The sequence below is a fragment of the Ursus maritimus genome, unplaced genomic scaffold (assembly GCF_017311325.1).
Source record: "Ursus maritimus isolate PB19 unplaced genomic scaffold, ASM1731132v1 scaffold_24, whole genome shotgun sequence".
Taxonomy (NCBI): Eukaryota; Metazoa; Chordata; class Mammalia; order Carnivora; family Ursidae; genus Ursus; species Ursus maritimus.
In genome coordinates, this window is record NW_024424897.1 from 11,117,204 (window position 1) to 11,136,352 (window position 19,149).

At 36.4% G+C, this 19,149-nt stretch overlaps 1 protein-coding gene across 3 annotated transcripts in view; it reads left to right on the plus strand.

Annotated features, from left to right (window-relative positions):
• The first annotated feature begins 2,256 nt into the window (after positions 1 to 2,256).
• ABCA6 (ATP binding cassette subfamily A member 6) overlaps positions 2,257 to 19,149 on the plus strand; it is a 59,113-nt gene continuing 42,220 nt past the window's right edge. The window contains exons 1-9 of one of the 3 annotated variants that reach the window (XM_040640322.1): positions 2,257 to 2,398; positions 3,539 to 3,642; positions 5,169 to 5,367; positions 6,424 to 6,585; positions 8,067 to 8,170; positions 8,545 to 8,771; positions 12,383 to 12,524; positions 13,297 to 13,482; positions 17,789 to 17,936. In XM_040640322.1, the coding sequence (XP_040496256.1) occupies positions 3,547 to 3,642; positions 5,169 to 5,367; positions 6,424 to 6,585; positions 8,067 to 8,170; positions 8,545 to 8,771; positions 12,383 to 12,524; positions 13,297 to 13,482; positions 17,789 to 17,936 (1,264 nt within the window). In that variant the 5' untranslated portion in view covers positions 2,257 to 2,398; positions 3,539 to 3,546. Of the gene's footprint in view, positions 2,399 to 3,538; positions 3,643 to 5,168; positions 5,368 to 6,423; positions 6,586 to 8,066; positions 8,171 to 8,544; positions 8,772 to 12,382; positions 12,525 to 13,296; positions 13,483 to 17,788; positions 17,937 to 19,149 lie in introns of those variants that run through there. The other 2 variants (XM_040640323.1, XM_008693686.2) reach the window with 2 other exon arrangements.

The following is a 19,149-nucleotide window of genomic DNA, read 5'->3' on the forward strand; positions in this document are numbered from 1 at the left end:
AGAGGAGGAGGAGGAAAAGGGGAAGGAGGAAGAAGACTAGGAGGAGTAGGATTATCAGCAAAAAGTAACATTTTAAAAGTTTTTATGATTTTCCAAGCATTGTTTTATGAACTTTACTTATATTAATGGATTTAATCTTCACAGTAACCATACATACATACATACATACATACATACATACATACACGGTTATTATCTCCAGGGAGTTTTCAATAGATTGTGCAAAGTCACACAGCTAATACATGGCAGAACTAGAATTCAAACCCAAGTTTGGGTCCAGATTGCAACTAACTGCTATGATATTTGCTGTGTTTCTAGATGTATTATTATACAGGAAGAAGAAATTAAGATCCTTCTATGTCCTGTATCTGGCATGTTCTACATATTCTTGGGCTTTTCATTTTCTATGGAGGATATATTTTTTTTTAACTCAGAGATTGGGCAAAGAATACACATCCTTACTCTTCCTTGGGGTGGTCTGTGGTTTTACTAGTTTCTATTCTTAGCACTGAGCACTCCTGTGAATCTTCTGGATTCATGCAGAGATATGAAATACAGCTTCATAACCCATCAAGTCTAGGTCACCTCTTTGGACAGCTGGATTGCTGACATACTGTTCATAGTTTTGGCTCTAATTTCTCTTTTTATTTTTAATACCTGAGGATGTTCCTTCCTTTCTCTTTATTTCTTCCATTGTTTCTTGGTTTCTTTTCTTTACCTTTTTCTTATTTCTTTTTAAAGTTTGGATATATATTTGAACAACTTCTTCTTCTTCTTCTTCTTCTTCTTCTTCTCCTTCCCCTCCTCCTCCTCCTCCTCCTTTTTTTTTTTTTTTTTGGATATATTTTACCCACCATTTCCACGTACTCCTAGGCAGAGTTTGGGTATTTCACTGTATTGGGTTACCGTTTATGGGGAAATCTTCAGGCTTAAGTAAAGAAAATGACCTCCCAAGTAAAAAAAAGTCAGAGTAAATAAGTCAAGAAAGAGGGACAAAAACCATCTATAAGAAACAATGGTAAGAAGTAAAACTAATAAAATATAATCTAAATAATTATTGATATTGTAGTTGTGAATTTTAATACAATTTTAAGCAAAGTGAAAATGCCTAAAATAGATGTCTAAAATAGAGCACATAGGGTCTAAAACAACAACAAAATTTATAAAAACCTGAACTATATTCCAGGTGATTTAAAAGAAACAGAATTTTTGCTTGGATCATTGACTTATTATTAATAAAAAATTTTAACAGTGTTTTTGACCTTCCCCCCACCACGAGACCTTTAGGACACCTTTATTACCTTTGTTTTTGCCAATTTTTAATGTAAAAGACATGTAATATTTCACTGTTGACTCTTTTTAAAAATAGAACTAATTACCAAGGAGAGAACTATACCTATATAATACATGGCTTAATTTTTTCTTAAATTTTAAATCCTCTTTTTTTTTTTTTTTCCAGAACAACTCTCAGCTTTATGATTATTAACATCTGTGGTTTGGGAGCCATGTCAAATATTTGAGATTTCCCAATTCATGGACTTTGGCTTCCTGTTTCGCCATTTACTTTGGCAGGTCAAGAAAAGTTTGCAATTCTTTACAGAGAGAGATAGACTATGCAATGGGAGTTGAATAAATTTTATTTTTTCCCCTCAGTCTTCATGCATAAAAAATTGACCCGAATCTTTTTATATGTTTTTTAGTCCTTGGCAATCTGCTTCCTTTCATTTTGTTCATATGTCTTCTGAAATCCTCCTTCCTTATGAGCAGAACAGAGAAAGGGATTTGTTCATAATTATTCAGTTGTCCAAATTAAGTGTTTTTCTGAGGCAGACTATGGGTTGCTTAGCTTTATTAGGAAAAAAAAGATTCAGCTTCAGCACATTCTGTCCATTCAGTACCAATTAGTCAAATATATCATTGGCAGTTGTGTTTAGGCATTAGTTGTGAGGGAAAAAAAATAGCTACAGATTTCTCATACACATTTAACTACTTTGTTTGGTTAGTGATTGTTTTTACTTGTTTATTGCTCTTTCCGCATCTTGGCCTCATCATGTCCAACAGGCCTAGTTCCATTTTCCTTGTTTACCATTTTACCCCTTATCCCTGAAGTTGAAAGGCCAAGTGCACAAACACAGGGTTTGTCTTATTCCCAACCAACCACTGAACCATCATTTCCCTGCAAATGATTGGCTTAGGGAAGAAAAGGCAGAAAACAAAACAAGTTCATCATGTGCCGCTTGGTCTGACTACACCCCCTTTCAGAAAGCAGCCTGGGTAAGGCACCCATTTAAGGAATAAATGAAGAAGTAGCAATAAGGAGATTTTAATTGTTGCTGTACACAAAAAGGGAACTGTGCGTTGACAGTGTTTCCAGAGTACTTTCCTAATTTTTCTGACAGTAAGTAAAGCTCTGTTTTGTTGTGCTATGCCAAGTATGTGGGTGGACACTGTTAAAAATCTGCCTATTTTTCAGATGTTTCCAAATACTCATATGTATTATATTGAAGACCTAATGAGAAACTTTTTCTGTTTATTCCCAATCAACTTGTATTGTGTAGATACAACAGTAGAATATAGGAAAATCGTAAAATTTGCTTCTGTACTAGCTGAGGGAGAGTTGTCTGAATATTTTGTTATGCAAATCTAAAATAATTTGATTCTGAGTTTAGAAAAACTGAAAAAGTCGTCTCTGTTGGCTTATTTGCAAACATTTGGGCAAAATTACTTTCCATGTGATTTCTTTCTCCCACTCTTTTCCTTCTTTCTTTCTCTCTCTTTCTTTCTTTCTTTCTTTCTTTCTTTCTTTCTTTCTTTCTTTCTTTCTTTCTTTCTTTCTTTCTTCTTTGTTTACTTCCTTCCTTACTTCGTAGTTTGCTTCCTCAGTTATTCAGAAACTTCTGAATTCAGAAAAGTGAGATGACTTGTTTCTTCTTGTGTCTCACAATCAGGTTTCAGCTATTCTGAGTCTGGATTCAGCTAGCTGAGCCTAAAGCTGTTCAGTTTAATCTGGAAGTTAAATACTATAGGAAAACAGTTCATTGGGGTTACATCTAATAGACATAATTAATTATTCAAATGAATTTAACTAATCAGAATTTTGATTACTTTGATGGGCTCTGGCATTTCTATTTAAATGCAAAGAACAAAAAATTATTATTAATCAGATGAGATATAATTCAATTACTCTATTCATGTTGTTGAATTTCTGTTATAAAAGGTAAAAGAATGTGAAGTATCTTACAAGTTCTAAAATCTAATGATATCTTTTCTATTGTTATACTCTATATTTTTGTAAAATTGTGATACTGGCCATTATCTCCCCACCGTTACCCACTTTTCCAAATAGCTTACTATGAGTATACTTGACGTAAAATTTTGCAGTCATGTGTTATTAAAATAATATTTTAAATATTTTCCCCAAAATATGATCAAGATTTTTCTTTTTTCTTTTCTTCCCCACCTCCCAAGGTTTTTCTTATTACACTTATTTTTCTAGTTTATGTTCCATCTTGTTTACCTTTTCCTTGTTTCTTAATAGCAGACTAAATGCATATGAAACAGAAAAGTGTGTATCAGCAAACTCAAGCGCTTCTGTGCAAGAATTTTCTTCAGAAATGGAGAATGAAAAGAGAGAGCTTATTGGTATGTTTAAAAGTCTGCCTCTTTCTGCAGCTCACATTATTCTTTTATTTCACTGCTTAATGAGGCTCTTATTTTATATTTTAAGTAACAGACTGGATTTGTTGATTTTGAGGTTGCCTCACATTGTATGTGTCGAACTGAGAGACTCATAGTAGTCTGTGAAACAATGTAGAATTGCAAAGACTAAAACTATTTCTTATTTTTTTTAAAAGAGAGTAAGTGAAAATTTAATTGTATGGTAAATTATAGCAACTGTTAAAGCTGCTACCATATGTAATAAAATTAAAGAAATAATAAAAAGGATGCCTGGCAGATTGATTAATTTGAATTTGGGGGACTTATTTTCAAAGCCATGAATTTTCTACACAGTGATTATTTGCAAGAATTATGACCAAGTAACACCACTGATGGTCAGTTTGCATTAGGTAGGTAGGCTTTCTATAGGTAATAGCCCCAAATCTCAGGGGCTGAACTCAGCAAAGATTTATTTTTCACTCTGCTCATAGTCTAAATAAGGTTGGCAGTGAAATAAGGTGGAAGTGGGTCTGGAAGGTGAAGGAATCTCCTCCACACAATCGTTCAGGGACCCAGCCTTCTTCATCTAGGGACTCTGTCATCTCCCTAGGCCTTGGAGACCTCCCTGGGATCCTCTGCATCCAGTCAGACGATCAGGAAGTACAGGGCGATCTGGGTGGCTCAGGTGTTTGAGTGGCCGACTCTTGATTTCGGTTCAGGTCATGATCTCAGGGTCATGGGATTGAGCCCCGCAACGGGCTCCGTGCTCAGAGGGGAGTCTGCTTGAAAGTCTCTCTCTCTCTCCTCCCTCTCCATTTGCCCCTCCCCACCCCCACGCTCTCTCTCTAAAATAAATAAATAAATCTTAAAAAAAAAAAAAAGAAGAATTGGAAGTACAGGGGCTGAGATAAAATATAGAAGGTTGTGCATGATTCCACGAGTCAGGCCTTGAAGGGGTACATAGCATTTCTGCCCACATTCCATTGGCTAGAACTCAATCACTTGGTACTACTTAATTTCCAGAGGCTAGGAATGTTGTCCAGCATTGTGCTAAGCAGGAAGAGATTACTGATATTGGTGAACCACTAGGCAGTCTCTACCACTCTGTTCTTTTTCTTTGATTTCCAATACAAGAGTGTGACAACTGACAAAAATGTTGCTATTTGCCGCCATGAACTCTGTCTGGGATAGTCTCCGTTTTATAGACTGTAAAGTCAGATGCCCATGCATCAGAATTGTCATCCTATTAGCCACTCTGTTAGTTTCTATGATAGCTTCTGCAGCAGTTCATGATTTAATGCAAAAGTTTAGTTCTAGTCTTTGAGAATGGTGTATGTGGCAACTATTTCAATATGCATTTTTTGTGGGGTTCCCTTTGCTCTGAAAAGCGGAGAGCAAAGACAAGCCAACCATGTGGCAAAACTGGAATTTGTCTTCAACGGCTCTTTGATATTGACTGAACTTTTTAAGGGAGTATAATCTAAATTCATTCTTTTTTTCCCTTGTTATAGGAATGGGCACTCCCAATACTTCTGGGATTGTACATGGGACTATTTTCACATTTCAGAGAAAACATGTATTTTCCTGGATTGCCTCCTCAAGATCTGGGAAGGGCAGATAATGTGAATAACTCTTTAGCTCTTGTATATACACCTATCTCTGATCTAACCCAGCAGATAATGAATAAAACAACATTTGCTCTTTTGAAAGGTAGGTGTATTAATGGCAAAAAAGAATTACTGATATTATTTTATATCTTTTTGATATGATGTATACATGTTTAATTTGAACTTAAAGTGGTCTATTATGCTAATTGTTTAGGCATCATGACAGCTTACAAATTTAATTAGCGTTTTATTTCTCTCATAACAAGTAGCCTTTTAAACCCTTTCAGCTTGATGGGGGTCCAGTGTAGGGAGGTCTACATTTCTACTGGAATTTACCTAAAACAATAAATGTATAATTTCAGATTTATAGCATAGTGTCTAGAAGAATATGTCATTTGTGGGTGCAGATGTTCTTAACATGGAAATATAGTGATTAAGGTTGATAACTCAGGAAAAGACATCTAAGTAAAAGAAATGAAGTCACGGTTATTAAGCAGTAATTTCAGAACCATGAAAAGGAAGGGGGGATAATCTAACGCTATCCTGTCTGCATATGGTATACTTTGTAAACATCTTTAAAGACCTTCACTCTAAATGAAGTCACTATGCAACTGAGATAACTAAGGTAAAATGTGTATTTCACTCAAGGGCAAGTGGGTGCAGTTTCGCTGTCTACTCCCTAATCCTTAATTTTTAATAAGTGACATTGCCGACTTTTAGAGTCACTTTGTGATCTTAGTTTCCTCACAAGGCAAAGATCAGATGAGGTATCTTTGCTTCAGTAAATCTGACATCTGGAATCCCTTGACTATATAATAACTACTCCAATTACCTCTATTTTTGTATCCCAATTCTCTTATGCATACTTACCCTAGCATAATATTTTATATACCTGAAACTTGTCATAATACTTGCCATTATTAAAAGAAAACACTACATTCTCATGCATATCTCCTGATTCTAGAATCTAAAACATTAAAAAAAAAAACAAAAAACCAAAAAAACTTCCCTCCTTCCCTTTGGGATAAGTTTAATTTAAATGGAAAATGATTTTAGTTTAATTCCAGTGAAAAATATATGACGACACAGTTGGCTATCACATTCCATTGTGGTGAAACTGTATAATCCTGCATGTCTATTTTTACCTTGTCATTCACAGAAAGAAGGATCATTGGAGTACCGAATCAAAAATCCATGGATAAAATACTCCTAGACAATATCACTGGCATCGCGGGAATTGTCTTTAATGACACTTTCTCTTATAAGTTAAAATTTTTTCCGGGATATTACATTCCATTTTTGAAGGAAGATCTTTTCGCAGGTGACTTTCCATGTAAAAATATCGTAGCATTTTTCATGTTTTTAACATAAGGGATAGGTCAGGATGGGCAACAGAGATGCTTTTGATAGAACATGAGAAGATAGAGAAAGCACATTTTATTGCTAAACTTATTCCAAGGTCAATCATATCTTCCCAGTAGGAGATGACTCTTCAAACATTACTGAGTCATCCAACAGCTGTAAAGTGAATGTGCAGGTGCTCATTGCAGAGGATGCAGAGAGGGATCAAGACTGAGAGGTCCTAGCCTCAGCTGAGGTTCCAGGTTCGCAGGAAAGGCAGACATTGAACAGTTAATGACAAGTGCAAGGAAAGGTGCTGAGGATGGGAGGCTTCGACCAGGGGTTTCTGATAGGCTGTGGGATTAGAGAAGCCCTACCTGGCAAAGTGAGGTTTAAACTAATGAGAAGGAATAGAACATGGGTGGAGGCTACTAAAGGCATTGTATTTCAGAGAGAGGAAGGGCAAGTGTAAAGGTCCTGGGGTGACAACAGGCATCTGTTAGTATATGTGGAAGAAGAGCAGTTTAGCTGAACAGAGAACACTGAAAGGAATGAGGCTGAAGCTACCCCAGGGCTAGATCCTGTGACGTCCTACAAACCTAGGGTGATGGAGGGCTGTGGAGGTACTTTAATCAGGGCAGAGAAGTGATTAGATTCCCAAGCCCAAGGGAGCTCTCCAGATATAGCCCAGAGAATGGATTGCAGAGGGGTCAGGGAGAACGCAAGGAAGCATACCAAGGAGCTGATGGCGGCTTGGACCAGAGTGGAGGCAGCCGACGAGAGTGAATGGGTTTGAGGACTTTTTAGGAAGCAGAATTGATATGACTAATAGAGTTGGTTCTTTTCCATTCATTCACTGAGTGTCTACTATGTGTCCTGCACTGTTCTGGCCTTGGGGTGGAAGTGAGCATTAGAGCCTGCTGGCACGAATCGGTCCAGTCAGGGATGGGGGAGGGCAAAAACAATGCACTTTGCCAGGTGGTGATAAAACAACAAAGTAAAATACAGCAGGCTTAGAAGATAGAGCCTGAACGCTCTTTTAGATGTTGTTATTTGTGGTAACCAGGAAAGACCTCTGTGTTGAATTTGCTTTTGAGAAGAGGTAAGGATAGAGGGAAAGAGTGAGCCACGGATCCATCTGTAGGGAGAGCATATGAGAAAAAAAAATGGTAGCACTAGAATGCATTTAGCACTTTAAGGCAGAGCAAGCAATCCAGTATGGTTGGATCAGAGTGTTTGCTTTCATCTTCTTTTTATTTTCTAAGACTTTCTATGCCTGCTAACTATGGTCTCCATGAATAAAATTGCCTCATTAAGAACTTTCATTTGCTCTTCTTCTGTGTGGCTATACGTTCTGACTGGTGGAGATTCCTCTAGATTGTTTTCTCTTGGATTTTTGTTTTTTATTCTCTAATTGCTTTCATCTGATAATGTTGGTTATGCTTTTCTTTGTGCTTATAGCTCATTGTTGGAATATGGATGATGGGCATTCCTGTTCTCTTTCCAAATACTGGAGTAGTGGATTTGTGGCTTTACAAGCTGCAATTAATGCTGCTATCATACAAGTAAGAAAAGTTCTAATAATTAAAGTAAGCTAATTCCATAGGCATCAGATTTTGATGGAAGATGATATATACTCAGGTTTTCATGTTTATATAGTGAAGCAGGTGCACAGAGGTGGAATTTGGATTTAGGCAAAGGAACACATTGTTTTTGTTTTTAACTTTAAGTTTTCAAGTAGTTTCAGAATGTCAAGGAATTGCAAAAACAAGGTGCAGGGAGGTCCATGTACCCTTCATCCAGTTTCTCCTAACTGTTCTATCTTGCATAACCACAGAACAATATTAAAATCAGGAAATTGATATTGGTATAATATCCATAGCTTATTCAGATTTCTGTTTGTCAAATAATGACTTTATTTGTTTAAACCCTGCTGTAGATCGCAACAAATCACTCCGTCGTGGAGGAATTGATGTCACTTACTGCTGTAAATATGAAGACTTTGCCTTTTATATACAAAGGTGTTCTTCAAAAGGAGCTGTTTATTTTCTACTGCCTGCTTTACTTTTTTCCATTTATATATTTTGTATCACTTAATGTTACAAAAGAGAGAAAAAAGTGCAAGGAGTTTATGAAAATGATGGGTCTGCAAGAATCAGCCTTCTGGTGAGTGAGCGATTCAAGCAGTGCTAATAAATGAATAATCACAAATTTGGAAGCAGTAAAAAAGTTATTATTTCAAAAAGTATGGGTTAAGCTTGACACATTGCCTCGCTCTTCTTTTGTTCTCGTTTTTTATTTACTCCTTTTAAAATGTTGCTATGCAAAATAGCGATTGTAATTTGCCGAGCACTTTCTCCATGCCATGAGTATGTTAAGCTAATGCTGTGATAGAGGTTCCATGAAGATCAAAGAGAGTAAAAGAGTTGCCCAATGTCAAATGGATGATGTCTACCAGAGCTGGGACTCCAGCCCAGCTGCCCTGATTGCAACTTTCCTGCTTGGTCTGCCCACAGTTATCATTTGATTTCTCCATGCTTCCTCATGTTGAAAAAAGTACGATCCTATAATGGCTAGCTTGTGGTCAGAGGTTTAGTCACCAGGGGTGTATTTTTTGCAGCACTTAAGTGCCATATGTTGGAGTTGAGATAGCGCATGAAATGTGCCCAGCACATACAGCACTTAGGATGGCACATAAGGTCTTAGTAAGAGCATTTGCTTCATACACTGATATATTTGTGTCTTGCCTCGTTCATTAATGATTTAAATGATTTAAAAATAGATATATTTAAACATACCTATATTTATTTACATATCTGTCTACATGTATTTGTATTATAATAAAAACAAATAATTGAGGAATAGAAACGAGAACCTAACAAAGTGATAAGTAGCTAAGACTAGCAGATAAAAATGCAAATCATAGGGGCGCCTGGGTGGCACAGCGGTTAAGCATCTGCCTTCGGCTCAGGGCGTGATCCCGGCGTTATGGGATCGAGCCCCACATCGGGCTCCTCCACTGTGAGCCTGCTTCTTCCTCTCCCACTCCCCCTGCTTGTGTTCCCTCTCTCGCTGGCTATCTCCATCTCTGTCGAATAAATAAATAAAATCTTTAAAAAAAATGCAAATCATACAAGTTCGAAGCTTCCAACAGGCCAAAGCAGAGAATTCTGCAATGTAATTAGTTACAATATTCATGTTGTCTAGGAAAAGGAAAAAAGGAGAAATAATCTGTTTATTTTACCCTAAAAAAAACTTAACATTTTTCAATATTGAATCCTGGAAGATATTTCTTTGTATAGTCTCCCTATCAAGAGAATTACTCTTTAGGAATGTAGGACTATCTGGAATGGGTAAGGAACTCTTTGCAAGCCACATGTTCTCTGAAATAAAATTATGGTCAAGGAAATTTTAAATTTTATATAAAGTATATTTGATTAAAAGAGGGAGTTTTGGGGCACCTGGGTGGCGTCTGCCTTTGGCTCAGGGCGTGATCCTGGCGTTCTGGGATCCAGCCCCACATCAGGCTCCTCTGCTGGGAGCCTGCTTCTTCCTCTCCCACTCCCTCTGCTTGTGCTCCCTCTCTCGCTGGCTGTCTCTCTTTCTGTCAAATAAATAAATAAAATCTTTAAGAAAAAAAAAAAAGAGGGAGTTTTGATTCTAATATACCTTAATCATGAAATAGAAAAAGAGGAAACTATTTCTGAAACAAAAAAGGAAGTAGAAAAGTGAATTTTGGCAAATGCAAAGGACTGAATAGAGGTCTGTTAGGAGGGAAGAGGCAGGAAATCTGTGTAAAAAGGACAATTTTTCAGTCCAGGGAATATCCTGTGAGGCAGCATCCTGCAGTTACCTGAGAATAGGCAGGCACAAGTCAACTCTACCTTAAAATCAGAAAGGTATTGGGTATTTAGATGTGGGTTCATTCTCAGGATAAATGCTTCCTAGTATGCATGTAACCTAAATTTAGCAATATGAATTTATATGTCCTTAAAACTAAGAAGGAAAACAAATCTGAAATGTCTTTATTAAGTATGCGGTGTCTATTGGAAATGAATTTTATGGCAACCTTCTTTTTTAAGTAATGCAATAAATGTGAAATGCATCCACATTTATTATTTCAGTGTGATGCCTGCATTGCTTTGTTTTTATCATGAAGGTTTTCATTGCTTTATTAACATCTCCCCCCCACCCCAGCTCCCTGCAATGAGTTCCCTTTTCTAGGTAATGTTTTAAGTTCCTTCATTTGTAATTCTCCTACTCTATAGATTTTCAATTCCTACCTATAGTAGTTCCCTTCTGTACTCAGGAAGTGGATTGTGCAGAATGCCCAAATGCTTTCCAAAAACGCTGATGTTTCTAACAAAGTCTGAATCATTGTAATGACATGACCTTTAAAAAGAAGTCGAATAAGCAGTAATTAAACCTGTTGTACTGGGACATATTCATGCAAGTTCCTGGTTTTAATAGGCTCGCTGTTTTTTTCAGCTGTTGAATTCTTATTTAGTTATGCAATTTTATGTAGAGGAAAAGATCTGTGGCCTAGGAAGGACTGCAACAAATCTTAGCTTTGTTATTGATTTACTTTGTTGACCTTGAAAAGGCCCATTAAGTAATAATAGGAACTACAGTTTACTTATCTGGAAAATGAGAAGCTTGGACTCAAACACCCTGCAGGCTTGTTAGATCTAAGACTGAATACTCTTTCTTAGTAACTACCTCATAATCATGTGAACACCAGCTCATCTAAAGCAAAGCAGTGTGAACACTTAAGGGTATACCATTATTTAGATCAGTTTAAGAAAGAAATTGTTAGTAGAAATAGCAATAGTAGGATGGGCTTTGTGGAGTTACAAAATTTCCGTTTTCTACTACTAGGGAGAGTGGAGGTCCTGCCAGCTGAGATCCTCAAAAAATGGTCAAATTATCATCTGCCCCCAATGCTTCCATGGTTACTTGATTGGTCCGCAGCTGTTAAATTTCCTCCCACTTCTACAATTAGAACATCTCGGTAATATGTGATAACATTAAAGATACAAAAAACTTAATCTCTTTAACTCAGCAGTTATACCTTAGGGAAAATTTTGTGCATTTTCCAAAAAAGAAAAGTACAAGAGTGTTCTTTTCTTTTCTTTTCTTTTCTCTTTTCTTTTCTTTTCTTTTCTTTTCTTTTCTTTTCTTTTCTTTTCTTTTTTTAAATTAGTGTCAGAGGTAGAATTCAGTGATTCATCAGTTGCAGATAACAACCGGTGCTCATTCCCTCAAGTGCCCTCCTTAATGCCCATCCCCCAGTTACCCCATCCTCCTACCAGCCTCCCCTCCAGCAACCCTCAGTTTGTTTCCGACAGTTAAGAGTCTCAATTTTCATCTTATTTTATTTTTCCTTCCCAAGTACAAGAGTGCTCTTAGCAACAATGCATCAGAAATAAAAATTGGAAACAACCTAAATGTCCATGGGCAGAAAAACTTTGGGATATATTCAGACAATGAAATATTACACAGCAGTGTATAATATTGTATATGTTTATTGATAAAAGCAAGCAGAAGAACACATTCAAGATGATACTATTTATGTAGTGTTCATACTGTTTATACAATATGTGAACACAGAGCTGCTGTCTACTTCCATGCCAATGTGATATTAGTAATCTTGTAGTTATTAATCTAAGTGGCAAGTAGAAGGTTAAATATTGTACTATTCTTTAGATATTTTTGTATGTTTTAAATATTTCATAATGAAGTTAAAATAATTGAAATAACTTTTTGTCTTTTTTTAGGCTCTCCTGCGGTTTAATCTATGCTGGCTTCACCTTCATTATTTCCATGATGATTACAGTTATCATAACATCTACCCAAATTATAGTCATGACGGGCTTCACGGTCATATTTACACTCTTTTTCTTATATGGCTTATCTTTGGTAAGTTCATACATTTATTACCACATTCTCTGCTTTAGGTCTTAATTATCTGTAGCAAAAATTCATTTCTCTGGAGGTTATTATAGTTATTTCCTTAATGTCCATTGTGTGTGTGTGTGTTTGCTAGAGAAAGTCTCTATGATAGTGTGAGAAAATGATGTAAAGTAAATAAAATTGGACCTCTCTTTTGCATAGAGTTCTGAATTAATGAAATGATGCATCAAAAAGAAAAAAAATTCTGATTCTGAAAATATTTGGCTCTAAGGCTTTTCTAGAAGATTTTAGTGAGGATGCCCTTGAGGGGAGGACCCATCTCTTTTCCCCAAAGGTTCTCTGTAACATGGTGGCTTTCACAGTATTTCCCTCTTGACACTCCACCTTGCCCTCACTCCCCATGTCATGCCTCTTCCTTCGTGTAAAACAAGAGCCTCTAAATTCTGCAGAGGGTATGTGGATGCCCTTTGTTAATATATTAATGTAGGCTCTTCCAGTGTTTCCAAGTCTGCATTTCTATTCTTTCCTCAACTCTCACACAGCTTCTCCGTGCCCTTTCTTTAGCAACTAAAGCCCAGAGTAGTTGAGGAGGACAGAAAAGGATCCTCTTTACAAAAGGGTTGAGGAAAGGGCTGAGCATTGTTATACCTAAATATTTTCATCACCGTCTCACTGATAAATACTTACGTTATGATCTAAAGATCCGTATTGTATTGTGCTGCCAATGATTCTCAGTGAACTAAATCTGTTTAACGACCAGATGTCTTCTCTCTTTCAGATAACTTTAACATTCCTGATGAGCGTGTTGTTAAAGAAAACTCTCCTCACCAATTTGGCTCTGTTTCTCCTCGATGCCTTTTGTGGGGGTGTGGGATTCGCTGTATATTATAGACAACTTCCTTCCTCTTTGGAGTGGATTTTCAGTATTTGCAGCCCCTTTGCCTTCACTGCTGGAATGAGTAAGGTAAGAAAGTAGTTCATTGGTTTATTACTGAACTTTCAAAAGAATTTGATATTGCGTGATTCCTTATAATCAAACACTCTTTCAAATTAAGAGCATTTATTCTAAACAATTTTTCCCCTAAAGCTAGATTTGAAAGTGTTATTATTGCATTGTAGAAAAATCACCATCACACAAGGAAACTTAAATAAAAACGTCTTGACTAGGACAGATTTTCACCTCTCAGGTGTATTTTCATTTTGAAGTATTCTCTTCTTGTTTTTCATGTGCAACTGTTTACCTTTCCTCGTACTTTATATAATGAAGGCATTCTCTAGCTAATTATTGTGTAAACCTCTGTTTGAAACCTCAAATCTGAAACATTTTCAGGACTATAAAGAGTTTAACAAATACTTATAAAGTATGTCAAAGTATTCATGAACCAGATCAAAAAATAGAAGGCTGCCACAACTCCGAAACTCCTCCAGACACTCCTTCCTCCTAAAGATAGAAGTGTTGTGATCATCAATTCCTGCCTTTTCATTTATCACCTAATGTGTGTTCCTAAGTATAATTTTTTTAGTGTTGCCTGCTTTCAACTTTATATAAGTGATACTCTCCAAAGTGCTTTTTTTAAAAATCTGACTTTTTCCCCAACATTATGTTTTTAGATCTCATCCATAGTTGGAGTGTTGCTGTAATAGACTGTTACATAGTATGTGACTCCGTGTCATACGTAGTATGTTATGTAGTACGTGACTATGCTATCGATTTTCTTATTGATGAACAAAAATACTTTCCAGTTTTTGACTAATGTTAACTCTGAAAAAAAAATCTTATGCATATTTCCTAGTGAAAATGGGCATTCAGTTCTGTTTGGTATATATGTAGGAGTTAAATAGCAGGACCTAGGGTATGTATATCTTAATCTTCATAGCTACTGCCAAATATTTTTCCAAAGTGATTGCATCAATTTACTTTTGCACCAAGAGTTTCAGAGTTACAGTTGCTCCAAATCTTTACTGGCATTTGGTATTGTCCGTCTTCCAAATTTTAAACATTCTGATGGATCTGCAATAATAATCCTTTTGGTATTAATTTGCATTTTTCTGATTTTATAATGAAATTTAATTCTTTTTCATATGCATAGTGGCATTTTGGTTTTTCTCTTTTGTAAAACGCCTATCCAGGTTTTTCCCCCATTTTTTAAAAAATATTTTTTTTTAATTCACTTGAGAGAGAGAAAGAGCCCGAGCGAGCACTTGAGCAGGGAAGAGGGGCAGAGGCAGAGGGAGAAGCAGACTCCCTGCTGAGCAGGGAGCCTGACCCAGGGCTCAACCCCAGGACCCCAGGATCACAACCTGAACTGAAGGCAGACACTTAACCAACTAAGGCATCCAGGCGCCCCTTTCCCCCATTTTTAAACTGACTTAGTATCTTTCCTTGTTACTTTGTATGGATTTCTTATATATACACTGGATATGAGACATTTTTCAGTGATTTGTTGCTGACATTTTTACTCTCTTAGTTTACAAGGTTCATTACAAGGTGCTTTTAATTTACAAGGTTCTTACTTTTGATAAAGTCCAGTTTGTCAAGTTTTCTTCTCTGTCGAGTGCTTTTGTATCTTTAAGAAATCATTGCGTTCCCCAAGGTTATAAAGATAATCTCCCATGTTTTTATCTGGAAGCTCAGTTGATTCTACTTTTATATTTAGATATAAAATCCATTTCAAAATAACTTTTGTGTATCTATAGGTAGAAGGGTATTAATTTTTCTACATGAATATCCAATTTCGTCTGTTTCATTTATTGAAAAGGCATCCTTTCCCTGAATGAATTGCAGTATTTCCTTTGTCACAGCTCAGCCAATCATGTCTTGACCCATCTGTCTATCCTTGCACTGTTGCCACATTGTCCTAATTGTTTTTGTTGATATGTCTTGATATCTGGTAGTAATAATTTTACCACTTGATTTTCTTTTCCAAGGGACTTTTTTCTATTCTAGGTTCTTTGAATGCTGTAAATTTTAGGATTAACCTATCATGTTACGCGCACATATATATGTATACACAAAGCTGTTGACATTTTGGTACAGTTGAATTTTTCAATCAATTTGAGGGAAATTGACACTTTTTTTAAAAAAAGATTTTATTTATTTATTTGACAGAGATAGAGACAGCCAGCGAGAGAGGGAACACAAGCAGAGGGAATGGGAGAGGAAGAAGCAGGCTCATGGTGGAGGAGCCTGATGTGGGGCTTGATCCCGGAACGCCGGGATCACGCCCTGAGCCGAAGGCAGACGCTTAACCGCTGTGCCACCTAGGCGCCCTGAAATTGACACTTTTTAAAAAGATTTATTTATTTAAGAGAGAGTGAGAGAGAGAGAGAGAGCACTTGTGGCAGGGAGGGGCAGAGGAAGAGGGAGAGAGAGAATCTCAAGCAGACTTCTCACTGAGTGCGGAGTCCAGCTCAGGGGGTGGATCCCATGACCCTGAGATCATGACCTGAGCTGAAATCAAGAGCTGGACATTTAACTGACTGAGCCACCCAGGCACCCTGATACTTTTTTTTGATCATGAACATAACATATCTTCACATTCACTTTCCCTTAGTAATTGTTTTAGTTTTAAGTATTGAGCCTTGCACATTTTTTATATATTCCAAAGTTTTTGATACTTTTGATGCCATTATAAATAGCATCTGTGTTTAAATTCTTATTTTTAAATGTTTGCTGTTAATGTAGAGAGATGCAACAGATTTCTGTAAATTGGCACTGTAACCAGTCTTCTTGCTATATTCTTTTATTAAAACTAGTATTTTTCTGGGCTTTATCTTGGGATTTTCTTACATATAATCATGATGTCTACAAATAATGAAGGTTTATTTTTTCCTTTTGCAGTTCTAATGCCAGTTATTTTTCTTGTCTTATTGCAGAGACTGGGACCTTTAGTACAGTGTTGAATAGAAATACAAGTAAAGGAAAAGCTTTTAACATTTCATAATAAGCATGATTTTTGGTGTTGGTCTTTGTACATCTATTTTACCAGGTTAAAGAAAATTGCTTTTTTGTTTAATTTGTGAAGAGACTTTCTTTATTATAAGTGGGTATTAAATTGTATCAAATGATTTTTGTTCATCTAATTGATTAACCACATTAGTGTCTCCTTCAATCTGTTTTATATTGAGTTACATAGATTGATCTTAAAATGTCAACCCAGGGGCGCCTGGGTGGCGCAGTCATTAGGCGTCTGCCTTCGGCTCAGGGTGTGATCCCAGCCTTCTGGGATCGAGCCCCACATCAGGCTTCTCCACTAGGAGCCTGCTTCTTCCTCTCCCACTCCCCCTGCTTGTGTTCCCTCTCTTGCTGTCTATAAGTAAATAAAATCTTTAAAAAAAAAAATGTCAACCCAGACTTGCATTCCCAGAATAACTCAACTTTGTCATGAAATGTTAAGATTTTAACACAAATAGAGTTGTATATTGCCTTGTGTGAGGAACTGGGCTTGAGAGCTGGACTTCCTGTGCTCTGAATTCACCTTTGATGCTCCTTACTGTGATTTTGACTTTAGTGGGTTAAGCTACTCAATTTCTATTTGCTTCACTTCCACCACATGTAAAATGAACATAAAAATGATAAGGTTTGCCCTGGAGGGTTAGGTGAGGATTAAATGAGATATTATAAAAAGTCTTAGAATAACACCTAGAACATAACACCTATTGTTACATGACAGAATTATAAACATATCTTTATTTGCAGTAATAACTAGAAAAAGAAGTTCTCTTATCATCATCCTACTATGATGGTTCAAACAATTCTTCATATTCTTTCTAAAATGTGTATTTTCTGCTGCATAGAGTAGATATTTTGCAATATTACAATGACTTTATGAACACAAAAAAATGACTTATCATTTAAATTCATATTCTTAGGGGCACCTGGGTGGCTCAGTTGGTTAAGCATCTGCCGTCAGCTCAAGTTATGATCCCAGGACCTGTGTTGGGCTCCCTGCTTAGTGGGGAGTCTGCTTCTCCTGCTCCCTCTCCCCCCTGCTCATGCTCTCTCTTTCTCTCTCTCTCAAATAAATAAATAAATAAATAAAATCTTTTTAAAAAATTCCTGCTCTTAGAGCATCATGTTTTTTAAGTCAGTATTTCCTTCTTATAATCCTTGGATTGCTGTCAAATAGAAATAGTTACACCAATAGCTTCATTATAAGTGTTTCTCAAAACAGCTGTTTAATAAAGTGATAATTCTTGCTGCTATGCTGAATTATTTGTATGTATTTTTCTTAAAAATTTATTAATTATTATTTTTGTCTGAATCTTAGATTATCTACTTGGATAATACTATGAATGGTATAATTTTTCCTGACCCTTCAGGAGACTCATATGTAATGATTGCAACTTTTTCCATATTGGCTTTTGATGCACTTTTCTACTTGGCATTGGCATTATACTTTGACAAAATCTTACCTTGTAAGTAAAAGTGGCTTTTTTCTGACCTCTGCACATATTGATCACATTATACATTTTTACTGAAGGTTATATAAATGTATATTAAGAAAAAAAGAATAGCAAATATTTCCCATCACAAGCTGAATGAGTTCTTTATTTCTACTTCAGAGTTTTAATGGTTTGAATTTCTATGTAAAAACAGTTATTCTTCTGATTTTAATAATATACATTACAAATATATGGTAATTAAATAATGTTACTTTTTTTTCAAGAATCCCTGAACATGTTTTCAAAGAACGGTATTTAAGATTTGTTTCAGTACATGGGGCGCCTGGGTGGCACAGCGGTTAAGCGTCTGCCTTCGGCTCAGGGCGTGATCCTGGCGTTGTGGGATCGAGCCCCACATCAGGCTCCTCCACTATGAGCCTGCTTCTTCCTCTCCCACTCCCCCTGCTTGTGTTCCCTCTCTCGCTGGCTGTCTCTGTCTCTGTTGAATAAATAAATAAAAAAATCTTTAAAAAAAAAAAAAAAAGATTTGTTTCAGTACAAGCTGAAATAAATTAGTTCTTAACATGGCTTTGGCTAGTGTAGAGCCATCATATGGTGAAAGTGCTTCTTAATAAATAGTTCTTGGGGCATCTGGGTGGCTCAGTCAGTTGAGCACCTGACTCTTGGTTTCAGCTCAGGTCATGATCTCAGACCAGAATTCCTTCACACATGCTAGCATCAGAATGCTTTTTTTTCCTTGCACAATCTTATTTATTTATCTTATTTTTTATCTTCTTTCCACTTTGTATTTAAAGCTGTCATGTATGTTTCTATGCAATTATTAAATATATTCCTATCTTTCTGTGACTTCTGGTTTAATATCTGAAAGCTCTTAGTAACAAATCCTACTTCATTGTCTTAAATTTGGAAAATGATAATATATTTATCCTGAACAGATACAATTTCTTCCTGTACTTTGCATTCACATACCATATGGATTTCAGTATTATGTCCAATCATATAGTTGTGATCAAGTGATTTTTTTTTTTTTGAGAGAGAGAGCGAGAGCACCTTGAGTGAGGGGAGGGGCAGAGGAAGAAAGAAAATCTTAAGCTGGCTTCATGCTCAGCACAGAGCCTGATGTGGGGCTGGATCTCACCACCCTGAGATCATGAGATGAGCCAAAATCAAGAGTTGGTTGCTTAACTCAGTGAGTCAACCAGGAGCCCCTGTGATCAAGTGATTT